General features: G+C 46.5%; 1 protein-coding gene across 3 annotated transcripts; it reads left to right on the top strand.

Moving 5' to 3' along the window:
* Window positions 1–9,964: 9,964 nt before the first annotated feature.
* LRATD2 (LRAT domain containing 2) lies at window positions 9,965–14,368 on the top strand. Of its 3 annotated transcripts, none has more exons than XM_066176044.1 (2): window positions 9,965–10,279; window positions 11,052–14,368. In XM_066176044.1, the coding sequence occupies exon 2, from the start codon at window positions 11,057–11,059 to the stop codon at window positions 11,951–11,953; it is 897 nt and encodes a 298-aa protein (XP_066032141.1). In that variant the 5' UTR covers window positions 9,965–10,279; window positions 11,052–11,056; the 3' UTR covers window positions 11,954–14,368. The 3 variants fall into 3 exon arrangements, with proteins under 3 accessions (XP_066032141.1, XP_066032131.1, XP_066032121.1); XM_066176034.1 differs by lacking the exon at window positions 9,965–10,279 and adding an exon at window positions 10,517–10,605; XM_066176024.1 differs by lacking the exon at window positions 9,965–10,279 and adding an exon at window positions 10,718–10,866.
* Window positions 14,369–14,564: the final 196 nt, after the last annotated feature.

Here is a 14,564-nt window from a genome sequence, read left to right on the forward strand (position 1 = left end):
GCTTAGATCAGATTGTTCTGGGATGGATCCAGATGAATTTAACACTTTCAAAGACGAAGACTGAACAATGTCTCTGGGCAATTATTTCCATATTTGACCTCTCCCATGGTAAAAACCAAAACCAAACCAAATAAACAAACAAAAACCCAAAACCACCCAAACCTCCATCCCTTTAATATTTAAAATGGAATTTTCTAGATCTCAGCTTGTGTCTGTTGGCTCTGTCACTGTCCTTCTACTGCTGGGGAGCCCAGAACTGAAGCAGCACTCCAGATGCAATTTCATAAGTGTTGAACAGAGGGGAAAGATCACTTTGCTGAACCTGCTGGCAACACTCATTAATACAGCCCAGGACACAGTCTGCCTTGGAAAGGCATGCTTGAAATCTGGCTATTACATGGCTTTAATTAGTCTGTACTGGAAATCTAGAACTGGCAATGTTTCCCCTCTGGACTTTTAAAAGAAAGTGCAACAGAGACTGTGACTCAGGCCACAAATTGTTCAGTTTCTCATGGATGAAGAGTGAAATGAAAAAAAATCTAAATTGAAAACAAACAAAATACTCCAAACCAAACCAAACAAAGAAAAAAGAAACAAACAAAAAACCCATATTCACTAGACTGGTGAGTCTTGCTGAGTTTCATTAATACACAGAATTATTCTGTGTGGCACAGTCATGCAGGCACTTCTTTAGAGGATCCAAAATCAGACTGATTTGTCATTTTTTCTGTTGTAACCAAGCTACCATTCATTAATCTATCCCACAGTCATCATCTTCATGTGAATTTACCGTTACTTTGAACAAGGAAATGGTATAGACTGTAGGAATTGTTTTTGCCTGATCTATTCTCTAGCACCAAAATAACACTGTCTTCTTTCTGATTACTTTTAGGACCAGTGGATTGTAAATGTTAAAAAGAGAGGACACCCAGTAGAGTTAGACCATTGAATCAGTGTATCCCTGAAAGACCACAATGCACACAATTTTTCTTCCTTTGAAGTAATTTGGAATTTTTCCCTCAAATTGACCATGGGTTGGATTTACTTTATAGCGACAAAGTGTCAGGTGAAAAATGAGAATCTGAATCTTCCATAGAGGAATGTTTTCACACAGCTCATTCTGATACAAAAGTGCACTGAAAAATAGCTTTGCACTGAAATCACTTTGAATTTAAGGCAGTAGAGATTTAAGCTGATCATTGCAGACATTTGTTGCAGTAAGTGTTTTGGTCCCTTGACATGGTGGCCTTGCAGCCTTCCAAAAAACTGTGTTTCTTATCTTTTCCTACAGATGACTTATCTTTACCCACAGCTTTGCTCATGCTATTATCTCCTTCATGTGGAACCACAAAACACTTGAATCAGAGCAAGAGAACACCATGTTACACAGAAAAAGCCAAGAAAAGGGATTTGGTGTTGAGCTGACAACTTCAACTTATACAGAGGCTGTCTGAGATGAAGCACTGCCTGTAAGCATGAGCATCAAGCCCAGTCTTCAGCTGGTGTCACATGTGAAGATGGAAAGCATCATCAAACTACTTGGAGTGCTGCTGAGCTGAAATGAATTCAGAACCCTGCCTGAGCCTCCTCCTGTGCTCTGATAGATGGCAGAGGAGGAGGAACCCAGATGGCCAAGGGGCTTCCCTGAAGCAGCTGATGTGATCAGTCAGGTTCCTGCCTAAAAAAACAGCCCAGGGAAGGAAAGAGGGAGGAAAGGAGGGAAAGGAATAAAAAAGGGAATGAAATAACAATGAACAGCACATTGCTCATGCTGTCCTGTTTCCCCAGTTGGAATCAACCCACATAACCAGGCGGGAGAACATCTGTCTCCAGAAAGACAAACACATAGGGCTGTCAGTTCTAACAAGTATGAAAGTCATTATTACCAACACACACATTATTATCCAGAGACCACTTTATAAATCCAACCCAGCACTGCCATCCAGCAGACCAGAAGCTTCCTTGACAGTAGATCCTACTAGGAATATGCTTTTCATCTAACTAGTTCACAGAACTGAAGGAATAAACCATCTGCTCCTTGCTCTCCTCCCACAGGCACTATCAGAAAGGTCTTGGTGGAAGATAAGGATAATACTGATGCTTTCTTAAGAAGCAGCACAGCAGCATTTCCTCACACTTATGTGCCTTCCGCAAAGGGGCACCAATTGTTGAACACAGCAGATGCTGTACCTGCTATTTGTCTACAAGCTGAGGAGGTTTTCTCAAGGTGTGCATTTAACTGAGGTAGAAAATGGTTCTTGGTAGCAGGCAGTAATGAATGAATCCACAGGAGTCACTCCAGCCTGCCTGGGCTCGGCTGGTCTCTTGCAGCCTACAACAAGTCAGCAGCATCATTAGTGAGTTACAGGAGAGGGATGCTTGCAGCTGACTGAGAAACACCTCACTGGAAGGTGTTTATTGCAGGGAATTTCCTGCACATCATTTCCAGAGGCAAGCCCAGGTAAGGAGTCAGGGCCCACCCCAAGCACTGTGGACATCAGCAGGCTGATTCAAATTTGGATACTCCTGCTCCTTGGAAAAACGAGTCACCTTCCTAGCAGTCTCCCTCTCTGCCTCCATGGGCTTTGTTAGCAGGCACTCTGAGCACCTCAGGACCCTAATGGTTTTATTAATTATTGCAGCTTTTCAGTGCAACAAGTAGGATTAGCTGCTATTCACAAATGGAGACCAGAGCCCTGAAAGCATTGATCGTTCCATTTCATTTCATTAGAAGTCCAAATTCATTGCTAAAATACGCTTGGTGCTCTCAAGGGTGTCATACTGCTCATATCCAGCTTTGCTGTGCCTCAGTCTGATGAGGATGTGTGCAAAACTGCCTCAGACTGATGCAAACTGCAGCCCATGATCTTCTCCCAGCTCTGCTTCAACAGTAATGCCCCAAAGCAGATTCTTCAGCTGCCTATTCCCTCCTTGTCTTGCTCAGCAAATCCTCCTTCCACAGGCACACCCATAACACACCTGGGCCTGATGCAGGTTCATTCTGTGCTTCCATCTGTGGTGAGGGCTGTGGGAGATAAGCAATGTGACAGGAGGCTTCTGAGAGGCCTACATGGAGGACAAGCTGTGCAAAAGCCCTTTCCCAACCTCCACACACACACACCATGAGCCAGGTTAGCCCAAGGCCTTCCTTGGTGCAGGTGGCTGTGCACAACCCCACAGCTGCTACCTCTGCAGCACTGCAGCCTCAGCAACTGCGACCAGCCAGAGGCTGGGTCCTGTTCTGCTGGATTTGGAACAAGTCCAGCAGACAACCCTAAACATCACCTTCACAGATGGGTGGAGGCTTTGCATCTCTGTTGCTTTCCATTGGCTACAGAAGAAAAAATATTAACCTGTTTCTCAGTCTAATGAGTGAATGACAAGGTGGATTATCTGCTCAGCTACTGCTCCTGTACTTTGCCATGGATCTGCAGTTGTGGGGAGCAGCCATGGCCAGTATTTCTGGGTCAAGTTACCAAGCATCCAAAGTTGGGCTGAAGAGAGCAGGCGTAACACATTCCCAGCTATGTTACCACCTTGTGTATGGCCACATGGTATGACCTCACCAGCCTCCCATTCTGGCAGAGGCACCACCCTCAGGAGACTTTTCTCCACGTTTCCTCTCTTCCACCCCATTTAAATGGGGGCATAAGCACATAGAATGGTTTGGGTTGGAACAGAACTTAAAGCTACAACCCCACGCCATGAGCAGGGGCATCTTTCACTAGATAAGGCTGCATGAAGTCCTGTCTGGTCTGGCCTGAACACTTCCAGGGATAGGGCAATCACAGTTTCTCTGAATTTCCTGCAGTTCCATCACATATTTGCTGGAAAGAGTGATGTGTTTACCTCATATTAATACTTTCATGTTTCATTAGCAGTATGGCTACAGCCAAAGAAAAGACTCCTTCCCTTTACTAATGGCTTCTGCTTAGGTACTGCACACCAGGAGCAATCATCAGAAGTTTCTTCCATCAGAAGTCCCACCCCTTCCCAGCTGCAGGGACGTGCTGTGCTATCAAGGCAGCCAGCAGTCCTGTGACGTGCTAAAAGACACATCACAGGAGGAGCTTCCAGGGCAGAAGCTTGGCATGAGACGAATGAGAGATGCAAGAGATGAGCAGTTCTCATGCTGGAAAGATGTGTGCGCTGTACCTCCTTCCTTGTTAAGTTATGCTTGAAATATAGTTGCTATTTTCTGGTAAAAAAAAAATTCGGACTACATTTTAATTAAGCTTTTCTTGCTGCTCAAGTTGGCTTGATAGCAGTTCCTATGAATCCAGGCCCCTACTGACACATGAATTACTTCATTTTCATTTGCTGAAACGCACCAATTAAAAACTCACAGTGGAAGAGCTTCTGAGATACAGCTTGGATGTCTCAGTTAAAAGCTCTGTAGCTGTGGCAATCTCAGCAATTTATTTTGCCACAGATCACATTTAGTCACAAATTACAGTGCTGGAAGTAGATAACAGAGCCATAAACTTCTAGTAAAAGTTTTTTAAAAAAACCCAGAATTTGCTCTCTGATGTGGGTCTCTCTCCTATCTGCAGTTTGTCTAACTTTCATTTCTTGAATATGTGGTAAACCATGCTATAAGGAATAGCAAAGATCATATGTGTAGAAGCACACAGATGTCAAACTCTACAATATAATCAAAGATTTACAGGCTAAATGCAGATAAAACTTTCCTGACACCAGAGGCTCATTATCTGTCTCATGTCAAATATGAAACTCAAGATTCAGAAATACCAATATTCTACAAATTTCTCAACATTTTGAGGTACATAAATTTTCTGGTTCTCAAAATTCCTGAATTTTCTCCTAGAGACACAAGCAGAACCACCGAGTAGTGCCAGCGTATTTCCCAGAGAAGCCCAAACTCATGCCACAAACTCTCACTTCTGCATTCATGAGGCCTGGCCCAGCAGAGACAGCAGTATGGTAGGGCTCCAACACAACAGAAACCAAGAGTAGCTGATATCTAACAGCACCTGAGTTACACCAGCCATGCAGCATATATGAGACCCAGAGGTCCAATCTCTTCCTTCCAGGGTCGTCATGAAGAAAACTCTCTCATGGCATGTCCTAAACCCAAAACTTTCAGATCTCTCTGGTGATTCTGTCTGAATGGCTCCTGATGAAGATACTGCATGACTGTGAGACATCTGAATATTCATTAGAGAGGACCTCAAAGCACTCTCATCCCCTTCCTGCATCTAAGAGATGTTGTCATTCTTTTCTTTTCTTTCTTTCAGATTGAATGGGTATTTAATGAGCCCATACAAAGCTGAACAGGTTCAGTGGGACAGAAAAAGCATGACTTGCTCAAAAAGAGCTTACAGTCTATTGGCTTTCAGTACCCTCCAGGGAGGTATCAGTTGAAATTCCTTCAGTGAGGTAAGAGACTTCAACCTTGGTCTTTCATATCCCAAGGAAGCAATCTTAAATATTAATACTTTTTATTAACTGACATGACACCATTTCCTCTTGTGTGTGAGAAAATCCAACCCCATTAAAGCATTTAACCTTGGGAGAGTATTAGTGTGACACAAGTGAAAGGAAGCACCATACTCCAACAGCTGTCAGGACAGCTCTGTCCCATTCCCTACCAGCTACTGCTGACATGCCAGGTTTGATGAATCTAATTTTAGGCGGCATTCCTGGCTTTAGAGGACCTTGGTGCCTTACTCAGGGATGCAGCTTCCACTGAAGGACAAAGAGGTCACAAAAGAAATGCTACAATTCTGAACCTAAATATCCTTGGAGGACTTAGCTATGGCTGTCATGGAAGGACACCATCCATCAAGTGACTCTCAGGTCATACACCTCCCACAATTTAGTGCATGATTGATTTCTACAGAACCCCATGGAAGAACTTCCATGGACTTCACTAGAAAGTGGTTTATTTCTCCACTGCCCCTAATTCCACCATGGTGTGTAAGCACTCTGGATCACTACGTCTATGATGTACGGTGCTTACATGCCAAATGGAGCATAGTTTATCTCAGTTCTCATAAAACTCTACTGCAAAAAAGAAATGGAGGCTATTAAATAATTCAAGGGTGTCATAGCCATCAGCTGGCTGAATACCTGTGAAACAGAATGTACTTACAGAATATGACACTAAACCTTGTCTTACTCAGACGCACTCCTAAGGGGAAAAAAAAAAAAACCACACAACAACAACAACAAAAAAAACCTACATAGCAAGACTTTTTTTCTTCCTCATCCTGGTTATCGTTTAACAACATAACAATGTGACCACAGCACTTCATATCCAAGTAAGGATGAATTGTGGTTTCAAATCAACATCACCTTTTCAATCTCTGGATGTAAAATATGTGGAGCAACAAGATAATAAACCATTGGGACAACAAAATAACTGTTGCATCTAATTCTCAAAATTAGCTTTAAGTTTAAAGCAATCACAACAAGCACTACAAAGGCCCCTGGATCATACCAGCTACATAGATTAATAGAAGTCACTTGCTCCATAGATGTCCCACAGTCTCTAAGCCAAGAGGTGCAGTCCTCTCTGTATATATCAATGGACTATATGGCCAAGCAGCTTTGGCCTCCCAGAGAGTCCTCCAGCATGGCAGGTATTTTTGCCCTAAAAGGGGCTATCAAAGTTTCAAACATATCAAATACCATACAAGCCATATTGAGACCCACCAGAATGGCATTTTTACGTCAGGAACCTGTAGATATGTCTTGCTGCATTCGACAATAGATTGAGAGCATATGGATGTGAAATTCAGCTGTGAAAATGCTGTAGGGCTCTTGTAGAGCTGAGCAAGACACATCTCATGTAGATGCAACTCTGCTTCATTGCAGTCTTTGTGGGGACTCAGATAAGGGAGCTGCTGGAATGAACCCACTCCAGAAGCAAAGCTGTGTTTTGTCTGGGGTGGAGCTTTCTCCAATACAGAATTTACAAAGAAGATATACTTCTGCATTCTGAGCAAGAAAACCACTGGAACCTGGGAGTGACCCTAGGGAGGTATGGTATTTAACAGTGTGGGCTTCCCTGTTGACTTCAGTATGTGTGCAAGCACAGCTGTATCTGTGGCGTCCATGTGTTCCCTCTGCAACATGTTCACAAAGTTCAGTACCTCAAAATTGGGTAACAAATGACAGTGCCCTAAGCAAGGACTCGCCTACCTGAGGTCTTGCTAACAGCAAGGTCAGAGGTGTGCCTTTGTCTCTGGTTTTGTGCCCAAAAAAGGAAAATATGTTTATTTTATTCCATCTACTGAAACCCGGTTGGGGAGACCTTTTCTGTTGTAACTCCAGAAGGGAGGGGGGTAATTGCCTTCTCTGATAACAAGCCAGCTGTTAAAGACCGCGTGGAGCAGTGTTGCGTATCTCTGCTCAGTGGGGCATTGTTTCTTATCTCTGCTCACCCTCCCATTCCCTCCGTGGGGATATCTTTTCTTAATGGGCCATTAAAGCTCACCAATGACATAACACATTACATAATCCTATTGTGAAATGCTCTACCCAGGGAGGAGGAGCCAAACCATTTCCATCCAGATAAAAGGAGCCACAAGTGTCACCAATCATTCAGTTTTCCACTGGATTCCTGGAGGAAGACCAGACCCATCTCACCATAACTGGACCCTTTTTCTACAGGACCATCTCTACTTCAACAGAACCACATCTGCCACTCCAGGAGGGCTTACTCTGGACTGCTTCAACACCCTGACCAACAGGGCATCATGCTGTATTTCTGACTCTGTCAGGGTTTTCTAGGATTCTTGTTTGTTTGCTTGCTTATTCTTCTATATTACAACATTTGTGGTTTTATATCCCTAGTAAAGAACTGCTATACCTATTCCCAAAATCTTTGCCTGACAGCCTTTTAATTGCAAATTTATAATAATTCCGAAAGGGGGGGGAGAGGGGCTTACTTTCCAAGGGAGACTCCAATCTTCCCTGGCAGATACCTGTCTATCTAAACCAAGACAGCCTTCAATTCTGCTCTGCTGCAGTTTGGGCTCCTAGCTCAGGAAACGCACAACCCTTCCTGCCTCCACTTGACATCCAAAGGCTGCATCATCTTTAGCAGATAAGCACAAAAGTTTTTGTTTGTGGTTTTTGGTTGGTAGGTTGGTTGGGTTTTTTTTTAACACTATACAAGACGTCAACTCTCTCTCTCTAAAACCACAGTCACTGAGGTAGCATGCACTGTCCCAGCCACCCTGCCACCCATTTGCCTGCAGAGTTTAGCTGCTCTGAGGCTTAGAGGTTAAGCATGAAGAAGTTTAGGCATCATAATTTTAGGCAGTAGACAAAATGATATACAGGCACTGCAAATTCTTTGTGGATTTTCCACCCAATTCCTTACCTATGTGTGCACTAAGCCATTATGGATGTGGTTTATGATACAAAAATACTCACCAATGGTTTCTTACCCTAGAAAGCAGCTGATTGAACGGACAATGTGGATACAATGGAGCAGTCATGGCAAGGAAACTGAAAGAGATCAAAGAGATTAAAGCAGCAGACAAGGTGCAGAAAATTAGGCACTGAGGTGAATCGAAGCAGACAAGAGAAAACATGATAGAGAGCTGAAAATCTTTGTGGATATGCATGAACATACAAGTGTCTGCCTGGGCCATACTGAGTTTCCACTCATGCATGGACACATCTTACCATACATTGCAGAAGACTCAAAAAGAAACTTGGCCTTGAACACAGAGCTGCCAACCATTTTAACAAAGAAGTGTAACTGGTCCAGAGATAGTAAGATACAGTGCTGAGACAAAGCTTCAAATGGAAATGGGAGAACATTAAAAATCACTTCTATGTTCAGTTTAGCACCCCCTTTTAGAATATTCTCACTTTCACACATACCCATCTTTAATTAGCAAAGCAATTTCACAATGCTCTGACTATGAAGCAGGGCCCTCTTTTGTCCAGCAGCAGCTATAGAGGAGAGGAACTGGAAAGGGAAACATGCAGTGCCCAGAAATCACATCTACATTCAATACATTTTGGGCATTTGCTCAACTAGCCTTGATCCAACCCTGCCGCATGAGTACATCAAGTTTGTTTGGATGTGAGAGAAACGTGCACTGTTTGAAAACACACTGGGATGAAAACCAAAGTGCATGTGTGTCAGGGCTGGGTGTTTGGGAGGTTCATTTCAAAAATGCTCCCATGGACATAGCCACCAGCTTGAATCCAAAACAAAAAGGTTCTGATCTGGCTGTGTGTCACTGCTGCAATTGCTTGCAATGCCCCACCATCCCAAGCAGCGCTTATCTCCCCAGTCCCAGATGGAGTAATTCTTCCCATCCCAAAGGGCAGGTCTACATCTGAAAACACAGAGATGTAGAATCTGATGGAAACCGTATTCTTCGAGCCCGTTGGCAATACCCAGGGCCCTAGTAACACTACAATTGTTCCTTCATTCACCGCTATTTAGCGGATACTCAGAACAGCAATTGCAGTTGGGCTTATAAATTACAAGATAACAGACAAAGGGAATAAATGAGAGAAAATTAAAGACATTACTCCTACATCCCATAAATTATCTCTGTAGTTTATTTTAACAGCGTGAATATACCAGTGTATGTTAAAATATTATGAAAAATAAACCCACCTAACATACTAACTAGGCATTAATGAAAAAGCAAAATATTGTTTTGTGTTCTCCAAAACACAGAAAACAAAATATTCCCACCAGATCTCATAATGCCTTTCCAGGGGAGAAAAAAATCATCTTCTATATTGAAAAAGAGACTGAGCTCTTGGAGTCGGAAAGAAAATAAATTAATAAACTTAATTACACACTCCGCGCATGGAGGAATCGAAGGCGCTAAATCAGCCCAGGAGAACCGGGCGCTTTGATTGCGTTCACTTTACAACTTCCCCGTCACTGTGCGCGGCCCCAGGGAGGTACCTCCCGGCGCTCCCGCGGGGGCTGCGCGGGGCGGGCGCTTCCCCCGGGGCAGCTCCGCGCCTCTGCGCGGGCACCGCGGCGTTCGCACGGCCACGCACCGAGGCTCCGCTTCGCCTCTCGGCGCCGTCCCGGGCAAACTCCGGCTGCGGAGCCTCCCCCCAAGCACACCGGCGGGCTGGGCTGCTGTGGCACCGCTCCCTTAAAGGCGCCGCGCCTGTGCGAGTTGGGGCTGAGCGCGCTGCACGCCCGCTGCCCGCGCAGAGCTGCGCAGCGGCGGCGCCGACAGCCCCGTGCTCGACCTCCGCCCGCCACCAGCCTCGGCGAGGAGCAAAGCGGTTGGCATGTACGAGCGAAGAGAGTGAAAAGGTGCGGGGCGGAGGGAGGTGAGAGGGAAGAAGCCTGGGGGGGAAGGAAGAGAAAAAAAAAGAAAAAAAAAATCTGCCTCTTTAAATGCTGGGGGCTGAACGCTTGCCGGGGCGTCCGCGGTGGATCCAGCCTCCCTCCCTCCCCTCGGCCGTGCCTCTCCGGCGCTCGTGCCCAGCCGCGGAGCCGGCGGCGCGGCGCTCGGGCGCTGCCGCTGCGCGGGGAGCAGGAGCCACGCCGGGCCGGGGCCATGATCCAGGCGCGCCGCCGCCCCGCCGCCCGCTCGCCCTGAGCCGCTCCCGGCGCCGCGCAGCCGCCGGCCCCGCGGGGTAAGTTCGCGGCCGCCCGGTGCCGGGGAGGGCGGGGGAGGCGCACCTGGCCGGCGGCCCGGCGCGGCTCACCTGGGCGGCGGGGGGGGGGTGCGTTCTCTGCCGTCCCCAGCTCGGACCTCCCCACCTCCCCAGACGCTCGCAGCCCCTCTCTAACAGGTGGCTGGGTGCCTGCCCGCTCCCCGGCGGCTCCTGCGCCTCTCTCCTCCTTATCGCCGCCGCCTAACAGGTGGTGGTGCCGCTGCGCCTTCCTCCGTACAGGTAGGGAAGTGTCGTGTACCCCCTTCCCCCGTCCCCGACGGGCTTCCGCAGCCCCGGGGAGCTGCGAGAGACTGCGCTGAGCGGGGAGAACCGGGGCGCCTGTGGAAGGGCGAGCCGCGCTGCTTCCCTGGGAATCGCTCACCCGCGCCCGCCCTCATGGCCCCGCCGTGTGTCTGTCGTTGCAGCGGGCATGGGGAACCAGGTGGAGAAGCTGACCCATCTCAACTACAAGGAAGTTCCCACGGCCGACCCGACAGGTATGGACAGAGATGAAGGGCCCAGGATCGGGGTCTCCTACATCTTTTCGAATGACGATGATGAGCTGGAGCAGCAGCAGGATTCGGTGCATGACCTGGGGGGCGAGAACCCTGCCCTGCAGCCCTACGATCCCCAGCTGCACGAGGTGGAGTGCTCAGTCTATTACCGGGATGAGTGTATTTACCAGAAGAGCTTTTCAGAGGAGGACATGCATCTAGAGGAGGGCGATGAAGGAGGTGGGGGGCATCTGAGCACCTACACCCCGGAGAACCTGCTGAATAGGTGTAAACCAGGTGACTTGGTGGAGTTTGTGTGCCAAGCCCAGTATCCGCACTGGGTGGTCTATGTCGGGGATTTTCAAGTTGTGCACCTGCATCGGCTGGAGGTGGTGAACAGCTTCCTCACCGATGCCAGCCAGGGCAGACGGGGCCGCATTGCCAACCAGCTGTACCGCTACAAGCCCCTCAGCCCGGCCGTGGTGGTGCGCAATGCCCTGGAGCAGGTGGGTTGCAAGGATCGGGACTTGAGCTGGAGAAACTCGGAGTGTTTTGCTGCCTGGTGCCGATACGGCAAGCGAGAGTTTAAAATCGGCGGGGAGCTGCGCATAGGCAAGCAGCCCTACCGATTGCAGATCCGGCTGGGTGACAAGCGCAGCCACACGCTGGAGTTTCAGAGCCTGGAGGATCTGATCATGGAGAAAAGGAGAAATGACCAGATTGGTAGGGCTGCTGTGATCCAGGAGCTCTCCAGCCACTTGCAGGCTGCAGAGGAGGAGGAAGAGGAGGAGGAAGACCATCATCATCCAGGTGCTCAGACTGCTGTGGAGTAGCAGCCTCAGCACCACCATTCTGCTTAGCCTGGGTGATGGGGATTAAAACTGAAGGCTTCGAAATTGAGCTGTTATAAGCCCTTTGGGCTGCTTCGGTGCAGCTTCATTCCAATCACATGTGAAAGGAAGGGGGAAAGCTGATTAAGTGTCTGTGCTTTAGTGCTTAACTCCTTCAGTGCTTGATGATAAAACCCCTGACTTGTTCGTAGAGTATAAAACTCAGGGCAATTCTATCCCTCTCCTCTCTCACTTCTTTCCCTTCCTTTCTGCCATGTTCACACATAGCCTTTTTGTCAGCCATCTGCCAGTAGGCCTGACCCTACAAGATGCTAAATGCCTTTGACATCTACTTATCAACAGAAGTTAATAGTATTTAATACCATTAAGAAGTAGCCAACAATTTCCAGGACACTGACTGCCTAGCTCTGAGCAGGAGGATATTGTTTTCCCTTCTCTGCTATTGTTTCTCTTCAGCTGTGGCTTCTGTTGGTATTGGAAGGAGCTGCTTCTGTCCTGGTTCAAGGCTTCATGGGTTTGGTAACCACTTCCCCAGGTGTAGGGCTGAAATCTCCTCTGATTTTAATGAAATGGGTTTGATGTGCCTGGTGCCTTCTTAATTGATAGGAGGTTGCAGGTGGGCTGGGGAACCTGCTCCTTTGCCATCAGCATGTGGCTTTGGGGACAGAAGATGTATTTATTGCTGACAGGTCCCAGGGAAGGAAGCTTGCCACCCCAGTTATACTCTGCACACTGGTGTGTGTTGGGGCTCCTACAGGCAGGTGCTGAGCTTTGTACAGGCTGCCTTGACTTTCTCTAAAACAAAAGACAGAGCTCCTGATTACGCCTGTAATACAGAGGCAGCAGAAGCAGGTTGCTTATGTGTAAGAGTAGGTGTTGAGTAAGCTGTCCCTCAAGAGGGTGACCTCTTGGCTGGGTACTTCTGGCTGTGAGCGTGCCACGGGTTCTGCACCACAGTAAACACAGCTGTGATGGAGGAAGGTGATGGAGGGGAGCACAGGCTGGAAGACATTGTAGGCAGGGGGTCTTGGGTGTTCCAAAGCCGTTTCCTCTTCATTAGGGATTTCATGTTTCCATTTTTTTCTAATTCTATGTTATGCAGCTGAGCTATAGCATTAGAGGAGGGGACATGCCTCCAAAGTAGTGCAAGTCCCTCAGGAAGGGGGAGTGCAGTGCTGCCTGCCGTGAATATTCCCTGAACTTTTATTCAGCTATTGAACTGATCTCCCACACAGGCTGCACTGTCAGATCTTTGTCCTGGGAGCTGGGGTGTGTAAACAAGTACTGATTTGGAGTTTCTAATTCAAAATTCCTTCCCCCTAAAACCCAATATGATGATGTGAACTTAAAGATAAGCTTGAGTTCATTTAAATAATGGAAACTAACAGTGTGATGTAAACTTGAAGTATAATTAATATGGTCTTCCCGGTAGTTGTTTACAGTTACACCACAAATAGCAAAGTACTCCATGTCCTTTCCACCCCTGTGACTGGAGCAAAGTTTGTTGTTTAAGAATAGGTAGATAGCAGCTTTTGATTAGTTAAAATTATATGAAGCAACTTTGCCAATTTGAGCCAACTGGATTGTGGTGTCATGTTTTCTGCCTAAAATATACAAGCTAGGATTTGGCCCGTGAAACACCCAAATCCAGGGGAGGGTTTAACACCAAGCTCCCTTAGAATGCTGTAGCTCAGGTGCCTACACTAAGTGTGTTTTCACCAATATGCAATTGAGTTATACTCAGGTTACTGTGGTTGTCGAGCAGATGTCTAACCTTGCTTTGAAAGCATATCTACCCATATCTGCCCGTGATAGGGTTAATATGTGGATGTCTGCACACAGGTTTTATACAACTACTAGTAACTACTAAAAGCTGAAATGATCACTGAGACAGTCTGAAAAAGAGTGAAGGAGAGTCTCTCTGTTGTACCTCTGACTGATATGAGACAACAGATTTATCTAGACCATGAGCAAATGTCTAGCTCTGGTTTCTTTCACACTGAAACCTTGTACATAACAAAGTTTATTTCACTGTGTAATATAGCTATGTAAAATAATATTTTCCTAGAGATATTTTTGGAAGTTTAGAAAAACCCTTCATAACCTTGCTTTTGAAAGTAAATTGTTATGCACGTTATTTTCCAGTCCTCTGAATGGGTTTATTTTTCATTCATGATCTAAAGTGTATTCTAGGTCATAAAGTATAGAAACTGCTATAAATGTCAAATATTATGTATCTACAGGGTACTAAACAGTAAACTAGTTGTGAAAATATTTTTCCCTTGTGTCTGAAACATCGGAACTATGACACTTAGCCATTTCTGAGATATCCTCCATAGTCTGGCTTTGTTTTCTATTCTTTTTTTTTTTCCACTTCTTTTTTTGTTCATTTGTTGTTGCGGGGGGGGGGGGGGGGGAAGTGGTTTGTGTGTGGGGGGGTTTTTGTTGTTGGTTTGGTTTGGTTTGGTTTTTTGCAGGTTTTTCTTAATTAGAAAAAGGACCAAATCTGCTTGGGAATGGAAAGCAAAGCTTCTTTGACCAGCTGAAATCATGTCTTGTGCTGGTCTTGGTGCTTCTCTGTACCGGTCATGCC

The sequence above is a fragment of the Chamaea fasciata genome, unplaced genomic scaffold, assembly GCF_029207755.1.
Source record: "Chamaea fasciata isolate MVZ Bird 193981 ecotype frontalis unplaced genomic scaffold, bChaFas1.0.hap1 SCAF_1, whole genome shotgun sequence".
Taxonomy (NCBI): domain Eukaryota; kingdom Metazoa; phylum Chordata; class Aves; order Passeriformes; family Sylviidae; genus Chamaea; species Chamaea fasciata.